Below are 25,608 nucleotides of genomic sequence, written 5' to 3'. Positions count from 1 at the left end.
CTATGTAAAAATTAAATTTTTATCCATGGCTATAGGGTTTATCTAATGCCTGCTAAAATTTATATCTTCTCTTCCTGAACATAATTACTATAAACTACAATACTTCCTTGCAGTGATTTTCCAACTCCTTTGCTCTTTCATCTTGAGAGCAGTTCATGAGAACTCTTGCTTTGGGGTCTGGGTGTTTAAAGCAGTGCTCTGATTAATAAAAAGCTGGGGTTAGCTTTTGTTATCCCCACAATGTCAGGAGCCAAGACTTCCTGGGCGTCTATAATTGGCTTTGTCACTTAGTGTTGGAAAATTTTTATCTGCATTTCTCTGTTTGACAATCCCTTGTGATGCATGGAACCAGGTTGCAAATCAGGACTGTATTCTACCAGGGTTGGTGGTATCAAATTTCTCTGCTGTAAAATATATACTAAAAATGTAAAGGGAGGAATGTTCTGAAAACATTTTAGAATGGGGGAATTTTTTTTTTTAAAAAAAGGTTCTAATATTTGCATGTCTGCTTTGAAATAGAACACAGAGGAAGTCTTTATATTCCTTAATGGTCCAACATGCAGACTGATGCTGTTATGGTCATTAATGTGGCTCTTAGCAGTACCCCACTCCTTTATTACAAAATTAAACGCTTCTTGTGGCCCCTCTGAGACTAAATTAAAGCTGTTGACTTGTCTGCTCAAAAATCTAGCCTGGTTTTCAGACAATTAAGAGACGAAAAGCCTCAGATGATATTCCCCATATAAAAAATTCAAAACATCTTGGAACTTGGCCAGTGAACAGGAGAAATGGCCAAACAAATCTTTCCAGGGGGCTTGACTAGCATCATGTTTTGACCCCCCCGGCCTTGTATAAACTTCAGCAAACATGTAGAACGTTATATAATGTTGAGACCCACACACCTAGTGATATTCGATGGGAGTATATAATTCATAGCTCTATAGAAGATGAGGTCTGAATATCATGTAATCTGTTTTAAAAAAAATTATCAATTTAGTTAATCCTGGCCAGATGGGCCATTATTGAGTTTCACAGAAGCTTCACTGAGAGAAGGAAGGTAGTGAGACATGCTTTCTATATTAGGCACCCATGTGAGACTTTATTCACTATCTTGTATGTTTTTAAAATGGGGGTGGTTGTTCATGGACAAGAGTGGATATTGCTGAAAGGAATCCCTTTATTCTTTGGTACATGCCCTTCCTGGTTCTAACTCACTAATCCCCAGATTCACTCTCCGGAAGGGGTGAATAATTTTTTTCAGTCCAGTAAAGACTTCCTGATATGGCATTTACTGACCGCAGCCGATGGAGCTCCTAAGATCCAGATACAATGGTGGTGGGTGCTTTGTATGTATGTGCCAGTGGTGTTCGGCTACTTTGTCACCACAATATCAGAGATGTGAAATAAGTAAATAAAATGAATGACTCTTCCTTTTTAACCTTGTTTCTGCAGGATGTTGAACACCAGCAGCCTACTCTGTGACTGCCAGTTGAAATGGCTGCTTCAGTGGCTCATTGACAGCCATTTACAACAGGCTGTAAATGTTAGCTGTGCTTACCCTGAATGGTTAGCTGGACAAAGCATTCTCAATGTGAATCCTGAAGACTTTGTCTGTGGTTTGTATTCTTAATGACTTTGACTTAGGGGTATGGCAGTACCTAAGTAGAAATGCACCCTTCTTGGAAACCAGACATTCATGTTGAATTGAAGGAGATTATTGGGCTAAGTAATGGAGACAAAGAATTAATTTGTGTGTACATGCATCACTTGGCCTACCATTGCTTTTTGGTTTGGCTCTTTCCATGGCTATATATTTTTCCCAAGTTCCCTGGTTTCTGTTGCACTGAGGCACTGTATAGTCTACTGTAAGAGATGCTTCATCAGTAATTTAGGTAATGGCATAGAGAGTACACTTATAAAGTTTGTGGAGGATACCAATCTGGGAGGGGTTGCAAGTGCTTTGGAGGATAGGATTGTAATTCAAAATGATCTGGACAAACGGGAGAAATGGTCTGAAGTAAATAGGATGAAATTCAAGAAAGACAAAAATGCAAAGTACTTCACTTAGGAAGGAACAATCAGTTGCACACATACAAAATGGGCAATGACTGCCTAGGAAGAAGTACTGCAGAAAGGGATATGGGGGTCATAATGGATCACAAGCTAAATGAGTCAACAGTGTAAGACGGTTGCAAAAAAAGTGAACGTCTTTCTGGGATGTATTAGCAGGATTGTTGTAAGCAAGACACAAGAAGTAATTCTTCCACTGTACTCCATGCTGATTCTGCTTCAACTGGACTATTGTGTCCAGTTCTGGGTGCCATATTTCAGGAAAGATGCGGACAGATTAGAGAAAGTCTAGGGAAGAGCAACAAAAACGATTAAAGGTTTAGAAAACATGACCTAAGAGAGAAGATTGAAAAAATGGGGTATGCTTAGTCTGGAGAAGAGATGACTGAGGGGGGTATAACAGTTTTCAAGTATATAAAAGGTGGTTATGAGGAGGAGGAAGAAAAATTGTTCTTAACCTCTGAGGATAGGGCAAGAAGCAATGGGCTTAAATTGCAGCAAGGGCAGTTTAGGTCGGATATTAGGAAAAACTTCCGAACTGTCAGAATGGTTAAGCACTGGAATAAATTGCCTAGGGAGGTTGTGGAATCTCCATCACTGGAGATTTTTAAGAGTAGGTTAGACAAACACGTGTCGGGCATGGTCTAGATAATACCTGGTCCTGCCATGAGTGCAGGGGACTGGACTAGATGACCTCTCACAGTCCCTTCCAGTCCTATGATTATATAAGAGGGGAAGTCCTGTGACAAGATCCTTTAATTTACTATAAAAATTTGATGTGGCTCAAATTCTTGATTGTCTGCTTTGTAGAAGGTGTTGAACCCTGTAATAGTGGTTCTCTTAGTACCTAGGAGGGCATGGGTAGCTTAAATTTTTTGTATGCACAGGATAGTCTGGGCATCCTAGAGAGTGATATTATGACAAAGGAACCCAAATAAGTGTTACAGAGTGCCTCACAAACTTGAACGCGTTAATCCTTGCAAAAGAATTGTGAGATAAGAAAGTGCTATTATCTGCATTTTATAGATGGGGAAACTGAGGTGGAAACTGTGACTTGTCTAAGGCCACACAGGGACTCTGTGGAAGATCTGAGAATTTAATCCATGTGTCCTGGGTTCCAGGCTAGTACCTTAACCACCTGGCCATCCTTATCCATCCACATGTCTGTTTTCCCCAACACCCTACCTCCTTTTTTGGTCGGTAGCAATCTTTGGTGGGTCTTAAGCTCCTCATTCCTACCTCAGTGCTCCCAACCTAACATCTGCCAATGGATTAGCACAACTGAAGCTTTTTGCTTAAAAACAATAAGCATTGAAATAGGTATGTTGACATATAAATTGTCATCAGTCAACACTCTTCAGGGAGGAATGGGACAGTTCATGTTTCTCAGAGATTTCTTTAGGTTGTTTGCATGCAGACATATTGCAGCAAGCCATCAGTTTACATCGTGTGATGCCTGTAAAGATGTCTTTGCTGCCATGAGAATTTCTATCCCTTACAAAATAAAATTAGATTATGCAGCGCAATTATGCATCTGTGTATAAAATCTGCAACAAATCCAGGTAACTATGGAAAATACAGGTTCCTGGTGAAGACCTTGAGGTGTCTTTCACCTCATCTGTTCTTGTTGCTTATTCTCTGTGGCCCCCACCTGTTGTCATAATCCTGTTTCACAGCTTCGTTTCTCCATCAGCTGACTGATGTCCAACTCAAGATAATTTAATGCGGGGAATAAGCAGTGGAAGCAGATGTTACCTACGATACAAACAGCACTGTTTGTTTCCACATAAAATACTTTTCAATATTTTTCTTGCAACATCAGCTGCATGCTGAAGGGAAAACCTGATTAATCTTGCTATCCCTTTTCAGATGACTTTCCTAAACCACAGATAAGAGTACATCCTGAGAGCACAATTGCTCTAAGAGGCATGAATGTGACTTTGACTTGCACTGCAGTAAGCACCAGTGATTCACCAATATCCACTGCATGGCGTAAAGACAGTGAAGTATTGTATGATGCAGACATTGAGAATTTTGCCAGGTATCAGCAGCAAGATGGGGAGGTCCTTGAATACACCACAGTCCTGCATCTTTTCAATGTGAATTTCACCGATGAAGGGAAATACCAGTGCATTGTCACCAATCACTTTGGTTCCAATTATTCCAACAAAGCCAAACTGACTGTCAATGGTAAGCAGCTATGCTAACAAAAGAGAAGCTTTATTTTTTTTCATCTGAGGTTATAATTAAACTTTTATCTAGAAAAATGCTTTTGAAGCTAGTTGAGATTTACAAAAGCTTGATTTCCTCCTCACTGAAGTTGTTCCAATGTTTGTTCAGACTCCATAAAGAGGCTCAGAAAAGCAGGAACAAAACTCTTATAATGGGTCTGTGGAGAGGAGTCATGTCCAGAGCTGGCTGAAAAATTTGCATGATATTTTCAGCATTTATCATAGTTATCAAACCTATCCATTCCATAAGTGGTAAAAATTGGCAACACTTTTTGGCAAAAATAAATAAAATTTTGAAAACATAAAACATTTCACCAAGCTCTAGTCACAATATGTGTAATTCTCTCTCTAGTCCAGCAAAATGGGTGCAGTGTTACTGTTTCTAAACTGAAAGCTCCCCCTGTTGGCTGAGTGAGCCACCCACCCTTCCCCTATAAACACTTGCAAAGCTGAGGGACACAGACACAAGTAGATCTACCACATAAAACTGAGGAAACAACCATTGTATTGAGGTATTTCAGCCCCATTTAAGCCTTCTGTTGTCATGATCTGAAAGAAGGTGGCCAAGAAACCCGTGTTAAACCAAGCCTTTAGAGAACACTAGATAAGTGGAGGGGACTGTCCGTCCAGAGCAGAAATCCATTCTAGGAGACACGAGTTTGTCTGGCTTGCTCCAGAGGCACTGGCTGACTCCTCATGAGTAGAGAGCTTGTGAGCACTTAGCAGAGCCATGTATGATACTGCTGTTGGCTATTAAGCTATAATTCACCTCTTCTTTTACAGGGGACAGAAAAGTATGAGCAAATAAAGACTTGAGAATTAAGCTAAGCCGTCCTGCTTTCACCTGTTACTGAGAGGTAGTGGTTGGGACATTTGTCCCCCACTAAGATGATCTTAATGGAGTATTGCAGGTTTAGTATTCCATTACAGGTTTCAGAGTAGCAGCCGTGTTAGTCTGTATTCGCAAAAAGAAAAGGAGTACTTGTGGCACCTCAGAGACTAACCAATTTATTTGAGCATAAGCTTTCGTGAGCTACAGCTCACAATGCATCCAATGAAGTGAGCTGTAGCTCACGAAAGCTTATGCTCAAATAAATTTGTTAGTCTCTAAGGTGCCACAAGTACTCCTTTTCTTTATTTCACTACAGAATTTTAAATAAAAGAATATACTGCATTTGTATAATTCCTACAATCCTTTAAAAGGATTGCAGCAGTCTGTAAGATCTGCTGCAGTTCAGAGACTCCTCTAGTATAGAGAAGAACTTCATTATATGCCCTGAACTGAAAATTTTTTCACATTCAATCCATAATGTCTCCTCCACTGCAGAGCTGCCTTCCTTTCTGAAAACCCCCATGGATCTAACTATCCGTACTGGGGCCATGGCCCGACTTGAGTGTGCCGCCGAGGGCCACCCCCCTCCACAGATCTCATGGCAGAAAGACGGTGGCACAGACTTCCCTGCAGCACGAGAGAGGCGAATGCATGTTATGCCTGAAGACGATGTGTTCTTCATCGCAAATGTAAAAATAGAAGATATGGGAATCTATAGCTGTATGGCACAAAACATCGCAGGAGGTCTATCAGCAAATGCCACATTGACTGTATTAGGTAAGCAAAGCACAATTCTGGGACTGTACAGATCCTTTCACTTATCTCTCTTTGTGATGATGGTAGCTGACTTACATGAGAGGTTGCTGGGGAATCTAAATGAATTGGATGTGAGTTAACGTGCTACCAGAGTGGCATGTTTCTCTGATTGTAGGTAGCAGTTAATCACATTTTTCAAGATGGGTCAAAGCTATAAAAGGACCAGTGTTCGACTTACCTGGTTGTAGGTGGCGTTTTGCGGTAAAGAACAATGGAAGAAATGTATTTTGTTAATGTGTGTGGCTACAGTAGAGTTCCCTATTGTTGGCTCGCATTATCTTGGGGAAGTTGAATGCCAAACTTGGAAACAGTTTCTAATGCTGCGCCCTTCTTCTGTTGTCCATATCAGTCTGCATCATGAAATAACCTCTGATCAGTCACTCGCTGCGCAGCTAGTCTGCAGCTTCATTTACTGTACATTTTGGTATGGGTTTGGGAAGAGAGAATTATGGGAACGCTTCTTGATTAGGTTGATTTTATAGATTTGATAATTCCAGCTTTAACTCAGGGAGCTGAACTTAATCACAGGCGACCTGGACTATGCTGAGCTGGTATAGGAAGGAAATACCACCAGAAGGGCTGTTTTTGTTTTTTTTGAAGATCCTCTACCCTTTTTTTTTATATTAAGGTCATATATAAACTATAGAAATGGAAAAGACTTCATATCACCCCATACAGTCTTACCTTCGGTGTATTCAGCAAGGCTCTGTCCAGATCTGTTCCAGTGAGTCCACCATTCATGGAAGTGTCTTCCATCACATCAGATCTGTCACAATATTTCCTGGCCACTGTTCTCCTTTGCCCATCTCTATTTTCAAACTGTGGGATTGGATTCTAAATATCATTGGATACACATAGGAAGGCTGCAATTGAGATTCTGTGCAATTATCTTTTTAATTATATTTGACTTTACAATATTAAAATAACTTTTCTTCCTTTCCACCATATCCAGAAACTCCTTCATTTGTTAGGCCTCTAGAAGACAGGACAGTAACCCGAGGAGAAACGGCCGTGTTGCAATGTATAGCTGGTGGCAGTCCAGCCCCTCGCCTGAACTGGACTAAAGATGATGGGCCTCTGACAGTAACAGAACGACACTTCTTTGCTGCTGCCAATCAACTCCTTATCATTGTGGATGCTGGGTTAGAGGATGCTGGGAAATATACATGCATTATGTCCAACACACTTGGCACAGAGCGTGGCCATATTTACCTAAATGTTCTATCTTCCCCAAATTGTGATTCCTCCCAGAGTGGTATCTTACATGAGGAAGATGGCTGGACGACAGTTGGCATTGTGATTATTGTTGTAGTCTGCTGCGTTGTGGGCACCTCTCTAGTATGGGTTATAGTTATATATCACATGCGAAGGAAAAGTGAAGACTACAGCATCACTAACACAGGTAGGTAAAATACAGGGCCAGCTTTCTTAAAAAGGGAAGGAGGAGGATCCTGGGAACTACAGGCCAGTCAGCCTCACCTCAGTCCCCGGAAAAATCATGGAGCAGGTCCTCAAGGAATCAATCCTGAAGCACTTACACGAGAGGAAAGTGATCAGGAACAGTCAGCATGGATTCACCAAGGGAAGGTCATGCCTGACTAATCTAATTGCCTTCTATGATGAGATTACTGCTTCTGTGGATGAAGGGAAAGCAGTGGATATATTGTTCCTTGACTTTAGCAAAGCTTTTGACACTGTCTCCCACAGTATTCTTGTCAGCAAGTTAAAGAGGTATGGGCTGGATGAATGCACTATAAGGTGGGTAGAAAGTTGGCTAGATTGTCGGGCGCAACGGGTAGTGATCAATGGCTCCATGTCTAGTTGGCAGCCGGTATCAAGTGTAGTGCCCCAAGGGTTGGTCCTGGGGCCGGTTTTGTTCAATATCTTCATAAATGATCTGGAGGATGGTGTGGATTGTACTCTCAGCAAGTTTGCGGATGATACTAAACTAGGAGGAGTGGTAGATACGCTGGAGGGCAGGGATAGGATACAGAGGGACCTAGACAAATTGGAGGATTGGGCCAAAAGAAATTTGAGGTTCAACAAGGATAAGTGCAGGGTGCTGCACTTAGGACGGAAGAACCCAATGCACAGCTACAGACTAGGGACCGAATGGCTAGGCAGCAGTTCTGCGGAAAAGGACCTAGGGGTGAGAGTGGACGAGAAGCTGGATATGAGTCAACAGTGTGCCCTTGTTGCCAAGAAGGCCAATGGCATTTTTGGGATGTATAAGTAGGGGCATAGCCAGCAGATCGAGGGACGTGATCGTTCCCCTCTATTTGACATTGGTGAGGCCTCATCTGGAGTACTGTGTCCAGTTTTGGGCCCCGCGCTACAAGAAGGATGTGGATAAATTGGAAAGAGTCCAGCGAAGGGCAACAAAAATGATTAGGGGTCTGGAACACATGACTTATGAGGAGAGGCTGAGGGAACTGGGATTGTTTAGTTTGCAGAAGAAAAGAATGAGGGGGGGATTTGATAGGTGCTTTCAACTACCTGAGAGGTGGTTCCAAAGAGGATGGTTCTAGGCTATTCTCAGTGGTAGAAGAGGACAGGACAAGGAGTAATGGTCTCAAGTTGCAGTGGGGGAGGTTTAGGTTGGATATTAGGAAAAACTTTTTCACTAGGAGGGTGGTGAAACACTGGAATGTGTTACCTAGGGAGGTGGTAGAATCTCCTTCCTTAGAAGTTTTTAAGGTCAGGCTTGACAAAGCCCTGGCTGGGATGATTTAATTGGGGATTGGTCCTGCTTTGAGCAGGGGGTTGGACTAGATGACCTCCTGAGGTCCCTTCCAACCCTGATATTCTGTGATTCTACTTCTGTTGTGTTTTAACCTATGACTAACTGAAATAATTTCTTAAAGTAAGAGACCTAATGGAGGGGAAAGCCTTTGTTTGTCACAGCAGAATGCCTCCTGGTTTACGTACAGGGTCAACTGGATATATGCAGGGTTTCGAGTCTGTCTGTCAAATGTGCATTCTTTAACATTAAACACGTTTTACCTTGTCAATCGTGGTGCACTTCTGAAATGAGGGAAACAAATGAAGTTCACAAAGTTGAGAGTAAATAAGAATTTGAAATTTATGTCTGAGTGAGAACACTTGCAAGGCTTTGATTAAGATTTTGATTGGTTCTGCTAGCTTTTTTGGTAAGTCTCTCTTAGCCGGGTATGTGGATTTTTAATCTCAAGAGAAAGGGGATGACACATGAATGAAATCCTTTTCTCAGTATTCAGAGTAACAGCCGTGTTAGTCTGTATTCGCAAAAAGAAAAGGAGGACTTGTGGCACCTTAGAGACTAACCAATTTATTTGAGCATAAGCTTTTGTGAGCTACAGCTCACTTCATCGGATGCATACTGTGGAAAATACAGAAGATGTTTTTATACACGCAAACCATGAAAAAATGGGTGTTTATCACTACAAAATGTTTTCTATCCCCCCACCCTACTCTCCTGCTGGTAATATTTAATTGATTTAATTGGGGATTGGTCCTGCTTTGAGCAGGGGGTTGGACTAGATGACCTCCTGAGGTCCCTTCCAACCCTGATATTCTATGATTCTATGAATAGCTTATCTAAAGTGATCACTCTCCTTACAATGTGTATGATGATCAAGGTGGGCCATTTCCAGCACAAATCCAGGGTTTAACAAGAACGTCCGAGGAACGGGGGGGGAGGAATAAACAAGGGGAAATAAGTTACTTTTTATAATAACTCAACCATTCCCAGTCTCCATTCAAGCCTAAGTTAATTGTATCCAGTTTGCAAATTAATTCCAATTCAGCAGTCTCTCACTGGAGTCTGTTTTCGAAGTTTTTTGTTGAAGGATAGTCACTTTGAGATCAGAAATCGAGTGACCAGAGAGATTGAAGTGTTCTCCGACTGGTTTTTGAATGTTATAATTCTTGACATCTGATTTGTGTCCATTTATTCTTTTACGTAGAGACTATCCAGTTTGACCAATGTACATGGCAGAGGGGCATTGCTGGCACATGATGGCATATATCACATTGGTGGATGTGCAGGTGAACGAGCCTCTGATAGTGTGGCTGATGTTATTAGGCCCTATGATGGTGTCCCCTGAATAGATATGTGGGCACAGTTGGCAACGGGCTTTGTTGCAAGGATAGATTCCTGGGTTAGTGGTTCTGTTGTGTGGTATGTGGTTGCTGGTGAGTATTCGCTTCAGGTTGCGGGGCTGTCTGTAGGCAAGGACTGGCCTGTCTCCCAAGATTTGTGAGAGTGTTGGGTCATCCTTCAGGATAGGTTGTAGATCCCTGATAATGCGTTGGAGGGGTTTTAGTTGGGGGCTGAAGGTGACAGGTAGTGGCGTTCTGTTATTTTCTTTGTTAGGCCTGTCCTGTAGTAGGTAGCTTTTGGGAACTCTTCTGGCTCTATCAATCTGTTTCTTCACTTCCGCAGGTATTTTAGTTGTAAGAATGCTTGATAGAGATCTTGTAGGTGTTTGTCTCTGTCTGAGGGCTTGGAGCAAATGCGGTTGTATGGCAGAGCTTGGCTGTAGACAATGGATCGTGTGGTGTGGTCAGGGTGAAAGCTGGAGGCATGTAGGTAGGAATAGCGGTCAGTAGGTTTCCGGTATAGGGTGGTGTTTGTGACCATCGTTTATTAGCACTGTAGTGTCCAGGAAGTGGATCTCTTGTGTGGACTGGACCAGGCTGAGGTTGACGGTGGGATGGAAATTGTTGAAATCATGGTGGAATTCCTCAAGGGCTTCTTTTCCATGGGTCCAGATGATGAAGATGTCATCAATATAGCGCAAGTAGAGTAGGGGCATTAGGGGACGAGAGCTGAGGAAGCGTTGTTCTAAGTCAGCCATAAAAATGTTGGCATACCGTGGGGCCATGCGGGTACCCATAGCAGTGCCGCTGATCTAAAGGTATACATTGTCCCCAAATGTAAAATAGTTATGGGTAAGGACAAAGTTCAGCCACCAGGTTAGCCGTGACATTATCGGGGATAGTATTCTTGACGGCTTGTAGTCCATCTTTATGTGGAATGTTGGTGTAGAGGGCTTCTACATCCATAGTGGCCAGGCTGGTGTCATCAGGAAGATCACCGACGGATTTTAGTTTCCTGAGGAAGTCAGTGGTGTCTCGAAGGTACCTGGGAGTGCTGGTAGCGTAGGGCCTGAAGAGGGAGTCTACATAGCCAGACAATCCTGCTGTCAGGGTGCCAATGCCTGAGATGATGGGGCGCCCAGGATTTCCCGGTTTATGGATCTTGGGTAGTAGATAGAATATCCCAGGTCGGGGTTCCAGGGGTGTGTCTGTGTGGATTTGATCTTGTGCTTTTTCAGGTTTCAGGAAGTTTCTTGAGCAGATGCTGTAGTTTCTTTTGGTAACTCTCAGTGGGATCAGAGGGTAATGGCTTGTAGAAAGTGGTGTTGGAGAGCTGCCTAGCAGCCTCTTGTTCATATTCTGACCTATTCATGATGACAACAGCACCTCCTTTGTCAGCCTTTTTGATTATGATGTCAGAGTTGTTTCTGAGGCTGTGGATGGCATTGTGTTCTGCATGGCTGAGGTTGTGGGGCAAGTGATGCTGCTTTTCCACAATTTCAGCCCTTGCACGTCGGCGGAAGCACTCTATGTAGAAGTCCAGTCTGCTGTTTTCACCTTCAGGAGGAGTCCACATAGAATCCTTCTTTTTGTAGTGTTGGTAGGGAGGTCTCTGTGGATTAGTATGTTGTTCAGAGGTGTGTTGGAAATTTTCCTTGAGTCGGAGATGTCGAAAATAGGATTCTAGGTCACCACAGAACTGTTTCATGTTCGTGGGGGTGGAGGGGCAGAAGGAGAGGCCCCGAGATAGGAGAGCTGCTTCTGCTGGGCTAAGATTATAGTTGGATAGGTTAACAATATTGCTGGGTGGGTTGAGGGAGCCATTGCTGTGGCCCCTTCTGGCATGTAGTAGTTTAGAAAGTTTAGTGTCCTTTTTCTTTTGTAGAGAAGCAAAGTGTGTGGTGTAAATGGCTTGTCTATTTTTAGTAAAGTCCAGCCACGAGGAACTTTGTGTGGAAGGTTGGTTTTTTTAGAGATTATCCATTTGAGAGCTCATTCTTTATCTTTCCCTGTTTGCTGTAGAGGATGTTGATCAGGTGATTCCGCAGTTTCTTTGAGAGTGTGTGGCACAAGCTGTCAGCATAGTCTGTGTGGTATGTAGATTGTAATGGATTTTTTACGTTCGGTCTTTTTGGTACGATGTCCATCTGTTTGCATTTGGAAAGGAAGATGATGTCTGTCTGTGTCTGTACAAGTTTTTTCATGCAGTTGATAGATTTCCACTCCATACAGCTAAATGCAGTGCCTTGCATAATGACAGGTTTCAGAGTAACAGCCGTGTTAGTCTGTATTTGCAAAAAGAAAAGGAGTACTTGTGGCACCTTAGAGACTAACCATCACTTTAGATAAGCTATTACCAACAGGAGAGTGGGTTTGTTTTGGGGTGGGGGGGGGGGGAGAAAACCTGGATTTGTGCTGGAAATGGCCCACCTTGATTATCATACACATTGTAAGGAGAGTGATCACTTTAGATAACCTATTACCAGCAGGAGAGTAGGGTGGGGGGATAGAAAACATAGGGTGGGGGGATAGAAACACCCATTTTTTCATGGTTTGTGTGTATAAAAACATCTTCTGTATTTTCCACAGTATGCATCCGATGAAGTGAGCTTTTAGCTCACGAAAGCTTATGCTCAAATAAATTGGTTAGTCTCTAAGGTGCCCCAAGTACTCCTCTTCTTTTTTCTCAGTATGTTTGCATTAGTCTGCTGAATAGCATCACTTACTGTTGAGGTAGTCAATGTTAATCTCTGTCTCTCTCTTTCAGAGGAGATGAATTTACCTGCAGATATTCCCAGTTATTTATCCTCCCAAGGAACGCTTTCTGAACCTCAAGAAGGCTACAGCAACTCAGAGGCAGGAAGCCATCAACAGCTTATGCCTCCTGCAAATGGCTATGTGCACAAGGGAACAGATGGTAAGTATGCCCCTTTGCATCGCAGCATTACACAAAGCAGGGTAATAGGTAATGGCATTAGCACTGAAAGTTAAATGTTTTAGAAGACTCTAGAAATTTTAGAATTTTCTATACTCTAAATTTAAAAACCCTACCTCTTAGAGTGCTGGTCCGTGTGTGTGTGTGTGTGTGTATATATATATTCCACTTTTGGGGGTGCTTGCTCCCCACATGCTCAAGATCAGAATCTGTGACAATTCACTGGGACTGTGTCTGTGTCTGAATGCCCTCCGGCTCCCTGAGGCACAAAGGGTGGAGAAGCCCATGGCTGCGGAACAGGACTGAGAGCAATGTTCCTGTCCCTTGCAATCATACAAATTGCATGGGTTGTACATGGTTATCTATGCAGGGTAGATCAGAGAGTGATTCGCTTTGGGTAGTCATGTATTAGGGGTTCTATTCCGGATAGCTTTTCTGGGTACTGGGCTTCAGCCCTTATGGCTGAGCAAAAATCTTTGATGTTCATGTATTGTCCTTCATGTAAGTGTGCTGTATCCCTTGGGAGGCATAGTGTTGATAAATGCTCCATTTGTTGGTATCTTTTTTTAAAAGAACCCATTAGGCAAGGGAAGCTTGCCTAAAACTTATCTTCTAGACAAGTTAGTGAGATCAGCTTCTGAGCAGAGTAAACAATATCCACCCAGATCTGAACAGTCCTCCACCAGAAGTACTCAGTTGACTATGAATGTTATGGCTGCCTCTAGAGCCCCAGCTTCTGAGAAGGACTCCTCTACTGCTTCCACTTCTAAATAGTCTTCATTTGCTGAAAGCAATAGGATGCAGTCATCCTCTCTCTGGAGAACAGGCTTTCTGTCTGAGAACCTGTCAGAGGCGTGATTACTGCAACTTTCCTCTCACAAGGGTAGCACAGGACCCAAGTTGGGTTCCTCTGCACGCTGTTCTTCATATACCAGTACTGGCCAAAGAGCACCCTCAAGCAGTTTTTATCTGTCTCTCTCTGCAACACTGCTTGTTGAGCACTCCATACTGACACCAAGGCTTTCTGCTCCAGCACCAGCTACTTTGGTATAGACTCTGTTAGCACAAATGTTCTGTCCCATCCACCTCACAGTTGCTGTTTATGGTACTGATGGTTTCGATGCTGAGATACACAGCACCAGATCTAGTAGCATCTGTCTTCTGAGTCACCATTATCATAAACAGTAAACATTCCCCTAGCTATATTAATCACTGTTGTTTCTTCGGCAAAAGGTGTGTGTAGGGTACCGACAAAAGATTTTTCCCAGACCTACTAAGGCTTTTGATACAGTCCCATATGACAAATCATAAAAACAAATTAGGGAAATATGGTCTAGATGAAATTACTGATAAGGTGGGTGCACAATTGGTTGAAAGACTATACTCAGAGTAGTTGTCAGTGGTTCGCTGTCAAACTGGGAGGGCATATCTAGTATGGTCCTGCAGAGGTCAGTCCTGGGTCTAGTACTAATCAATATCTCCATTAATGACTTGGATAATGAAATGGAGAATGTGCTTATAAAATTTTCAGATGACTCCAAGCTGCCTGGGGTTGCAAGCAGTTTAGAGGACAGGATTAGAATTCAAAACAACCTTGACAAATTGGTCTGAATTCAACAAGATGAAATTCAATAAAGGCAAATGCAAAGTACTACGTTTAGGAAGGAAAAATCAAATGTACAGTTACAAAATGGGGAAAAACTAGCTAGGTGGCAGTACTGCTAAAAGGGATCTGGGGGTTACAGCGGATCGCAAATGGAATCAGTTAACAATGTGATGCAGTTGCGAAAAAGGCTAATATTATCTTGCGGTGTATTACCAGGATGTTGCATGGAAGACATGGAAGGTAACTGTCCCACTCTCCTCAGGACTGGTGAGGTCTCAGCTGGAGTACTGTGTCCAAGCGTGGCCCCACACTTGAGGAAAGATGTGGACAAATTGGAGAGAGTTCAGGTTTTCTAAACCTTTTGTTGCTATCCTCTGATCTATGAGGAAAGTTTTAATAAAAAAAACAAAACCCAAAACTGGGCATGTTTAGTCCTGAGAAAAGACTGAAGGGAGCCTAGTAACAGTCTTCAAATATGTTAAGGGCTGTTACAAAGAGGATGGTGATCAATTATTCTCTATATCCATTGAAGGTAAGACCAGAAGTAATGGGCTTAATCTGTAGCAGGGGAGATTTAGGTTAGATATTAGGAGAAACTTTCTAGCTATAAGGATAATTACAATCTGGAACAGGCTTCCAATGGAGCTTGTGGATTCCCCATTACTGGAAATTTTTAAGAGCAGGTTTTGCAAATATCTGTCAGGATGTCTAGGTTTACTTGGTCCTGCCCCAGCGCAAGGGACTGGACTTGACTTCTCAAGGTCCCTTCCTTTATTCCTATGATTCTGTGACACCTACTACATCAGCTCCACCAATGGAAGAGGAATATTCCTCTCATCTCCATAGTGGGGGCGGTTCAGCTATTTACTCCAAGGCTTCTTTCTATGATCCTTATATAGAGAATCCAGGACTTGTGGTTACTATGATAAATACAAGGTATCTACAGAGACATCCCTCCTGCTACACTCTGCTGTGATTCCCAATTCATTTTGTGTATAGCCCTCATTCATGGCTATACTGGGCACCGAGGGATTTCCATCATGACAAGAAATATCACTCCTAGGCTCCCTCTAAGCCTAGATCTCTCTCCCTGATAGGGTCCAGGAGGGTCCAACAGCATCAGCCTGCAGGTGTCAATTAGTGACTCTCAACAATTGCAAGTCTCTGAAGTTCATCAGTCAGCTGAACTTGCCCCTGCTGCCATTTCATCGTCCCATCATGCTGTTGTCCCATCTGTTCCATCACACCCTGATGACTACAATGCTTTTTTTAGATTCCAAGGCCAGAAGAGGCCATTGCGATCATCTGGTCTGACCTCTTGTATAACCCAGGCCCTAGAACTTCCTTGAAACCATTCTTAGAGCAGATCTTTTAGAATAGGATTCAATCTTAATTTTAAAAATTTGACTTCCTTCATCAGATGGCAGAGACATTAGAGATTCTAACTGATATAGGGCAGGAGATATCCCACAAATTTAAGCGTCTTGTACACCTCCGTGCCAGCTATGCCATAAACAAGGGACAGTTAGCAGCTGCGCAGCTCCTGAGGCAGATACCCGCATCGCTTTCCCCCAACATCCAAAGAGGCAGACAGAAGGTCCCAGGTACCATCTTTGGCATTCTAGTATTTTTACATTCATCCTACACCAGGGTCCCTTGTTTTCACTGCTCCTCAGGAGAGGACAGAACAGAAGAGCTGCAAGGCAACACCTAAAGGAGCTCAAATGCCTGGATCTCCTCTGAACCAAGAGCTACTCTGCCCTCTGTCAGCCTCCACTTTAGGATTGCCAATTACCAGGCACTCCTTGCCAAGTCTGAGTCTATAAAATGGCATGAAGTGTCAAACTTCACAGGACTAGCACAGGAGGCTAGATAGGAATTAAGATCACCACTAGTGGAATATGTATGGACAAGCACTCAAAGAAAAAGCAGTTACTTTACAGTAACTATGGTTCTTCAAGATGTTGTCCATATACACCTATTCCATAGCCTGTCCTCCAGCCCTGTTAGTACAGGACCTGTATTCTGTTTTAGTGAAGGAACTGAGAGATGTTTGGCTCCACTCCACCTGTCATGCTCTCAGATTTTGGGGGGTGGGGCGCAAAGGGCACTCAGGATGCAGGTGTGACCCCAACAAAACCTGGCTAAAAGCTTCTGATCTGGAGAACATGGGTAGCATGCACGTCAAGAATGGGAAATAGACACAAGTACTTGAAGAACCACAGTAATTATAGGGTAAGGAACTGTTTTAATACAAATGTGATTAGGAAGACATGCATGTTAGTTAGATACTGGAACCCCTTTGCTCTTAGAACTTACAAGGCAATATGAGGTTGCTTTACACCACATTAAGCTTCTGTTCTCCCAGGCAAGTTCTGAGTTACAAGGCTACATGAATTTGGGTAGCTATGCATGTGAACATGGCATATTTCTCCTGCAGATTATTTTTCAAAATAAGCAAGCATGCTTTGTGGAGTTCAGTACCAATCCTATGTCAGTGTTTTTCTCACTATGACACGGTGATATTGCATGATCATACCTATCTATAAAAGCAACTGTAGAGACCAGGCATCCCTACTCTTTTTTTAAACAAAGAATATTTTTTGTTTTCCCCCATTGTGTCAGGTGGCACAGGGCCATTAGTGATCTGCTCAGATTGTTATGACAATGCAAACATCTACTCAAGGACCCGTGAATACTGTCCTTATGCATACATCACAGAAGAGGACTCACTGGATCATACATTGTCCAGTCTCATGGTACAAGTGCCCAAGGAGACCTATCCATCTCTCTCACAACATGAAGCCAGCACTCTGGATCGTCTTATAGTAGACAGAGAAATGTCTGCCTTTCTTACCCATCATGACAGAATAAATGAGAAGAAACTCTCAGCCCAGCAGACAAATAATGGTAAGTTCAAGACTCATCCTCTTCTTCCAGTCCAACGGCACAAGCCAGATACTGGCCTGCCTGTTACCTTATATGTTGGTAGTGGACTAATCCAATTTTTCTGGTCAAGTTGTTGTGCGTGGGGTAGTTAATCTAATCACTGAACACTTCCTCTCCAGACTGCACTTTGAATGAAGAGAAATCTGAAGCTTTGCACCAAATGTTCAAATGCTCCTGGAGTTGAGAAAAATGGTTACTCCCTGTTTATAAAAGCAGCATCTTTGAACCTATAATTCCTCTCTTTAAAGTTCATGAGACTTAATGTCTTGTGCATATATAATATTATCAAGTATATTTCTCTGCCAACATTGTCTTTGCTTTAGAGTCATACAGATATCCCGCAGGAAATCCAAATAGCACTTTTATGTGTTTACTGAATAGAATTCCTAATGTTTCAAAGCACCTGAGGAAAAAAATACATTGTCGATTTTAATAGAATCAAGGTTTTTTGTGACTCTTCCAGAGAACCTTTGGAGAAACTTGCAGACATGTTGTAGCTGGTTATAGTAACAGATTGCTACAGTGGGAAGGCTTCCAGTAAAATGTGCCCTGAAAGCTAAATAGAAAATAATCTTGTTAAGAATGTCATATTGCCAAATCACATGGAGATTAAAGAATCCTTGTTTAGAATTCTGGTGCATTTATCATGAACTCAAATGCCTACCCATTTTTCTTCTCTCTCAGAACCTTTTCAGCTACCCTTGTGGGGACTAAACAGAGACATAGGGTTGTCGCGCACACGCTTCCCACAGCAGCAGTCAGTCCATGAGGAGGCCCCTCAAGCTCTCCGAAGTGAGGGAGCCATTGACGGTGACCGAGAACAGGCTGTTTCACCCAGACCTTGCCACAGGTTACGTGAACATAACTTTGATTTTAACAGGACTCAGAACATTCAGGAATTTGGTGAAGCCACATAAACAGCAAAGTGAAGCTTTGGAAGCAAATTCAGGTCAACTGACTTTGTATTTTCTACCTCAGGATTAACCCCTTGCCCAAAGATGCTGTATACACATCTACAATTATAAGCTGAGTGGACCAAGACAGACTCTCTCAGCTAGGAGTGGGAGGATGGCACAAACTTTTGTCTCTTGGATTTACTTGTGTTGGAAAGATGGGGATCCACAACATTATATTATGGTTGGACAATTTTGGTGAATGAAGTGAACTCCACTACAAGAGTATTGGAAGGCATGAGCATTCTGATGTCCTATCAACACAGGCTGTCTCTGTTTTGAAAATTCTATCCAGAAGGTTTAGCTGTTTCATGCTCCCCATAGAATTCTCCAGTAATTGCAAACATACAGCTCTTGGCCAGCTTTCTCTTCCTTTAGTCTGCTAGCAGGAGTTGCATCATTGTCAGACGGGTAACTTTGGAGGGTTGTTTTTTCTCCTGTGAGTAAAGTAGTGCTCCTATGAGTAAAGTTCAGGGGTTCTCAAACTTCATTGTACCATGACCACCTTCTGACAACAAATTACTACAGGACCCCAGGAGGGGGGACCGAAACTGAGCCCACTGAAGCCCTGCTACCCAGAGGGGGGGCAAAACCCCACTGTCCCAGGCCGGGGGGCCAAACCCAAAGCCTGAGGGCTTTGCCACAGGCAGGAGGCCTGTAACCTTAATCCCACTGCCCAGGGATGAAGCCCTTGGGCTTTGGCCCTGGACCCCAGCAAGTCTCATTAAAATGGGATCGTGACCCACAGTTTGAGAACTGCTGCTCTAGTTGTAAATAAATTTGCATTTATAAATATTTTGTATACACGACACACATAAATGTGTTGGCTGTAATGTAAATATTTTTTATTATGCCAAAAATACTGTAACATCCTGTTGTAATCTTGAGAACTGGCTATCAAACCATAAAGATTTGTTCTGATATGGTTTTGTGGATCTGAAAGCTTGTTTCTTCAGGGATAGATCTATCCTTTCATGTTGGGAAGAAGTGGATGTGTAGGCATGTCAGTGAAATTGTGACCCTAGTGAATAGCATTGATTTACATACAGCTGTGTATGCCTCTGGCTTGACAGTATACATGTAAACTGCTCCCTCTTCGTTACATGGTCAGGATTCTTGGGCCCCAAGTGTGACCACTTACATCTGTTTGAAAAGTTCTGTAATTCTTTGTATGAAACACTACTTCCATTTTCCGTGGAGCATGAAGCCTCAGAGAAACCCTGAAGTAAAAAACCAGAGCCTAATCTCTACTTTCGCAGGAGTTCTTGTAAGCAGCGAGCAAAACAAGATTAAAATGGTGACATACCTTGGCAATGTCCCGAATATACAAAATGACTTTTCTTCATAGTCCTCTGGGAAAGTAGTGTTAGGTGTGAAAAATCAATGAGCTCTGAGTAGCTACTGTCTTTAGCCTCTGCCAAGATCTAAAATGTCATAGCATAGAAAGGCCTTTCTATGCTATATATGGCAGAGCTCTGGCTGGATGACCTGATACTCTGCTACTGGTCCCTAGGTCTCCCTGTAGGGCCAGTTTGCACTGGTTACAGCCAGCAATGGCCAGCCATCAGTTAGCTGCACCAATAAAGGCACCTAGTGTCATGCACTTTCACGTAAAGTTAAACTGCACCAATGCAAATACCAGCTTAGTGTAGACCGACAACTTGGCAACTATTTGCACCAGTGCAACTTTCTCCCTACTTGACAGTGGTGTACAAATCATGGCTTATAGCATTTTTTCCTGTCTTGAGGAGGTGTTTGCACAAGTGACTGGTCACAGATGGCTGAAATATCCAGTGCAGACAAGACCTTAGTCTGCAAAAAAAGATCAAGGGTGAATTTCCCCTCTCATCTCAGTGAGGTGTCAACATCGAAGCCTAATTCTGATCACAAATGCAGCCATATCATTGGTGGTGGCCATACCAGAAACCTCCAGCTACTCCCCATATGTTTGGGGCTGGACATAAAATCATACAAAATCTAGGACTGTAAAGGACCTCACGAGATCAAGTCCAGCCCCCTGCGCTGAGGCTGGACCATGTAAACTTAGACCATCCTTGACAGATGTTCAACCAGTTCTTAAACACCCCCAATGATGGGGATTCCCCATCCTCCCTGGGAAGCCTGTTCTAGATTGTAATTACCCTTATAGCTAAAAAGTTTCTCCCAAAAATTAACCTAAATCTCCCTTGCTGCAGATTAAGCCCATTACTATTTGTCCTACCATGAGTTGACATGAAGAACAATTGATCACCATCCTCTTTATAATAGCCCTTAACACATTTGAATATCCCCAATCCATTGCAAAAGGGTGAGTACTGAATATGCAGCAGTCAAGTACTCCTCATTTTAGACATTTAGATTACTGGGGGCAAACTGTGAAGTGGATGTCCATGGTGAAGTGTTGGATGTCATGGTGTATTGTATTATGTGGGTTTTCTAGTAAGCTGTTCCACACCAGTGGTGAATATGCACTTCTGAAAGCTAATGATCCCATCTGTCAAAATATTGGAAGTGAAATCCTGGCTCATGGACGTTAGTTGAAAAACTTGCATTGATTTTAATGAAGCCAGGATTTCACCCTAAGTATTTAAAGGGTAAGGCACTCATCTATGAAAAATCAGTAAACTTAAAATTTAAATCCACTACTAGCAATCTTTTTCCCTAGATTTGGAAAGTAGTTCTTCTCCCTGCTGAGGTTCCCTGTGGGATGTGTTAGCAACAGAACCATTCAATGAATGTTGTCTTCTCCCCAGCAGCATAGTCAGAGAAGCGTCACCAATAACACTAGATGACATCTCATAAGCTTCAAAGGAAATATCATCCTACACTGCCTAAAAAGCTGTCACTTTCTGGTAAATTATCTAGGTAGAGATGCTCATTTTACAGTGTTTTTTTTTTTAATTTTCATCAATTTTGCATCTTCAAGGACAGTGAACTTATAGCTAAAGCATTTGGTGGTGCTATCCTTCCTGGTGTATGCTGTCTCCAGTAAATAAGATCCCCAGGGCTTTCCTCCTGATCACTGATGCCTTTGTTCAGTCTATAGAAAATCCACTAATCAGTAGTAGAATCAGCACCATGACTCTCAATTTTAGAAAGAAAAACGCAGTTTGCATCAAACCAAAAGATAGAACTCTGCAAGAACTAGTGACTTCTCCTGCTGTTCACTTCTTGGATGGGATTGTAAGGTTTGGGGCATTTCAGGTGAATCCTTCTTTCTGAGACCACAGCTAGAACTTACTTGAGTCAGAGATCGGCTCACCTACAGGGTAAGTGAGGCTCCTCAAACATATTTGAAAATATCCATTACTTTCCTTCTCTGGCGTGGCCTGTGGTCTGATCCAGGCAAACAAGGACCAAAGATTCAGCAGTGGCACTTATCCCAGAGTTGTTAAAGCAAACCGTAAGGTAGTCCAGCAGCTGTACTGTGGAGGGGAGTCAGTTGTTTTTGATCAAATAATGTAGAACTAAACACTGGCATTTTAGTCGCTTGGTGCTTTGAAGTTCTCAATATTTTGGGGTTATTAAATGTAACACTCACTACAGCTCAAAGGGGAATTCTGAAGTACCTGATTTGGAGGGGGGCGGGGGGGGATGCAGAGTTTTCTCTTTGAACTCCATCTAGGAAGGCACATTGTTCATTTTAAGACCTGAGCTCACCTTTGTGCCGAAGGACTCTGCTGTTGTGTCTGGGTACAGCTCCACAGTATTTCGGAGTGAGCCTCCCACACCAGCTCAACGCTCACGCTAGCTCTCTGAAAGTAGCTGTGTAGACAGCACTTTGAAGTTACGGCTCAGGCCCTAAAGCCGGGGCGGAGGGGTGGGGTGGGTGGGGGAGGGGGGCGGGGAAGCATCAGAGCCCAAGCTGCGACTTCAGAGTGTTGTTTATACAGCTACTTCTTGAGCACTAGCATGAGCCCTGCAACCCAAGTCTGTTGAGCTGGGCTGGGCGGCTCGCTCCAAAAGTCTGTAGACGTACCCTAGTAGCCTAAATTAACGTCAGAAGTGCCAACTATGAAATTGCTGCAATGGAAAGCGTGCATCATTCCAGGCTTCCGCCTGATTTGGTCATACATGGTAAAGGTCAATGTGGCATAGCTGGTCCACAGCATGTTGAGAACCATGATCTCTTGGCAGCAGACATATAACACTTCATTTCTGCTGTGCTTTTTTCTCTTTCCATTTGGCAAACATTTATTTCCCCCTCCTTCTATTTTGTATGGAGCACAAGTCAACATGACATTAGTTCCTCTGCTTGTGCAACCCATTGATGCTAACTTGGTGTGCGTGACAGGTTAGGGAGCCTGATCTGCCCTGGTATTCAGAACACCCAGTGAAGTCAAAGGCAGTGTTGTCTTGTAAGGTGTGCAGAATCAGATCTAAGGCTTGTAAGTTATGCTACCTGCAACAGAAAAGATTTATTTAGTGTCCTGGCATAAACAGTGGCCTCTTTAAAGTGGTGTTAAGCTGGTTGTACGTAGCCTTGACTTTTAATTGGGCAAGCTACTTACCAATGTACTACTTTTGCATTCTGAAAAACAGGCTAAGTTTCCAACTGCAGTTTTAAGAGCAACAGCTCCTAAATTACACAGTTAGAAACAGGATGATGCAGCTACCTGTGTTTTGCTGAGACATTCACCCATCTGTTTACCAAGAGATCTGTCTAACTTGGAGAGAATAACAGAAGTTATTCTGTTTCCCATATTCGTACCCATCTTTGTCAATCAATGCCAAAGTGAAGCAGCTCTAATAACGAGTGTATCTAAGGCACTGTCTACAGATCTGCCCTCATTTACTGTTGCTCTTTCCTAGTATCTCTATTTTTCTCACTTATAAGAATGTATATTTTGTATAGCATGTGTAACATACTTTTGTCTATTGTAATTTACTTTCATTCAATAAAACACTACATACTGTGTGAGTCTCTGGTGTGGCTTCCATTGCATACAGGCACACAACATTCATAAAAGACTATTTTTAAATCTTCCAGAGAAAATGCAGCAAAACTAGGTCCTTCCACATGAGTGACAGTCAAGGGGGGAGAGGGACTTACTCTTCTCTTACTATGAAAGGTGGATGTTTCTTCATATATAAGTGACCATCATGAGTATACTCTTGATTTGAACAATTGGAAGGGTGTTGGGTCCTCAGCAGTTCTCATCCCTTCTGTCCCTGGATAAGGGATATAGCCTGGTTCCGGAGCTGGATTCCATATATGGTAGCAGAGTGGCAGCTGGCTGCTCTATTGGGATGAAGCCATATCCTCAATAGATGAGGTATTGATCCTGCCAGTTGCTGATTCATTCTGCAGCCTTACACAGCATTAGAGGGAGCTGAGTGGTTTAATCTACTTCCATCTCTAAGAATGTGGGGATCAGTTGGGAAGAAATGACTGCAAGTGGTAGTCTTCGTGCTCATAGATTAAAACTGCAACATAGCACGAATGCTGTAGGGACAGCCTAACAGGCCATCAGACAGAGAGAGCCTGTTGGCATCAAGGCACAAGGATTCACTTATTCCTAACACAGGATATAGTTAGTGTAGTGGGTTGAAAAAGGATTCATGGACTCTTATCAAATATCCTATTGCAGCCCTCCCTCATCTAGAGCCTCTGCACTGGAGTGATGTAGTGTATTGCAAGCCCTACTAGTGGGGTAGCTCCTACACGTGCCCCGTTTAATATAGTCTGTTACAGTATTTCAGTCTTCCATTCTCACCTGTGGAAGCTAAACCAGGGCTGTGTTTTTCCCCTGGTCAGAGAACAGGAATGTACTCTAGGCTAGCAGTGATGCAGGCATTTTCAAGGTGCTCGTTTTCTTGCTGAGCCGCAAGAAAGTAGTCAATACAATAAGCACAACTAATATTTGCCATCAGTTGCTTGGCCAAGGATAACCACTCAAGATAAACCTTTCAAATAGCAAGGACAAACAGGTCAAACACTGAACTGGAATTAGTCTGATATATTTCATAATATGTACAACTGCTTACATGATTATACAATCTCTAATGTATTAGCAAATCATAGCTAAAAATCAGATTAGATCTAAGTGTCCAAACAGATACTAGGCTACTTGTCAGTTGTTAGTGTCCTTGGTCAAACTGAGAGTCCATCTCTTCTAAGAGAACGTGCAGAACCCTTGATGCATGGGAAGTTTTTACTCTTCCTAGTGTTTATAGTATCAGTCCTGTGGAAAGAGTTCCTGGAGGAAAAGGTATTTGAGATGATCTAGCTGAAGCTGGCTAGCTAATGGCTTATTCATACAAGGTCCCAAGAGAATTCTGCAGTAAGGTGCCAGTAGCAAGATTCAGACATTGTAACTAGAATGTCTGATCTGATGTAACTAGAATGATCTGGTTTTGGAAGATTTGCAGCCTCGTGGCTTGTGTGTCCTTGTGCATGCTGTGGCAGGCATTTAGTATTCATAGCAGATGATTCTTAATTACCAGCTTTGTTCCTGTCTCTTGCCTTCCATCTGGAAAAGTGAATTACTTTCAATTTCAGACCATTTATCTTTTCAGTCTGTTTTTTAAAATTGCTTTTAGTGGAGGAAGAAAACATTTTGTTTGTCATCTTCATTTTGTAACTCCTCTTCTAGTAGGAAACTCCCCCAGCGTTACCCTGGGGCGGGAGGGTGTGTGCACAAGGCTCAGGGTACCTGCCATGTCTAGGCTACCTGTACAGTACAAGCCACTCAGCTGTTGTTTTCCAGTCAGACATGCATATCCCACTAGTGACCACAAATGGTTTCCTTTTGGCAACTCAGCTGATTTGACATGAGCTGGTGTTCTCATTCCAGGTCCTAGTAGCCAGGTGTCCCTACGACTGGTGATGTGAGCAAGCCCCCAGCTGTTCATTACAGAAGGGGGAGATGGGACATCTCCCAAAAAGCTGTGCCAGCCTTTCTCTGAGAACTGTGGTAGGTTTTTGTTTTTCTTTGCTTATTTACCCATTTTATTTCAATATATTCCTTCTTGCACTGTCCCTTGTTCTGGTAAGGAATGTTTAACCATTCTGTCCCCCTTCCCCATGCTCCATCTTGTACACTGCTGTTTTCTGTGTTCACTTGCTTTGACATAGCTCTCTGCCGGGCTCTAACTTCATCTGCCCTCATCTTTGTGCTAAAATCCCACCCCCA

At 42.8% G+C, this 25,608-nt stretch overlaps 1 protein-coding gene across 2 annotated transcripts in view; it reads left to right on the top strand.

Moving 5' to 3' along the window:
* Positions 1 to 25,371, top strand: part of LRIG2 (leucine rich repeats and immunoglobulin like domains 2) — a 48,708-nt gene extending 23,337 nt beyond the window's left edge. The window contains exons 12-18 of one of the 2 annotated variants that reach the window (XM_077839330.1): positions 1,453 to 1,616; positions 3,940 to 4,260; positions 5,629 to 5,910; positions 6,902 to 7,351; positions 12,797 to 12,946; positions 17,196 to 17,480; positions 18,204 to 22,278. In XM_077839330.1, coding sequence (XP_077695456.1) covers positions 1,453 to 1,616; positions 3,940 to 4,260; positions 5,629 to 5,910; positions 6,902 to 7,351; positions 12,797 to 12,946; positions 17,196 to 17,480; positions 18,204 to 18,436 — 1,885 coding nt within the window. In that variant the 3' untranslated portion in view covers positions 18,437 to 22,278. Of the gene's footprint in view, positions 1 to 1,452; positions 1,617 to 3,939; positions 4,261 to 5,628; positions 5,911 to 6,901; positions 7,352 to 12,796; positions 12,947 to 17,195; positions 17,481 to 18,203; positions 22,279 to 25,269 lie in introns of those variants that run through there. The other variant, XM_077839331.1, reaches the window with a different exon arrangement.
* Positions 25,372 to 25,608: the final 237 nt, after the last annotated feature.

The sequence above is a fragment of the Eretmochelys imbricata genome, chromosome 21, assembly GCF_965152235.1.
Source record: "Eretmochelys imbricata isolate rEreImb1 chromosome 21, rEreImb1.hap1, whole genome shotgun sequence".
NCBI lineage: Eukaryota > Metazoa > Chordata > Testudines > Cheloniidae > Eretmochelys > Eretmochelys imbricata.
The sequence above is the reverse complement of the archived record's forward strand: the minus strand, read 5'-3'. Positions and strand labels throughout refer to the sequence as shown.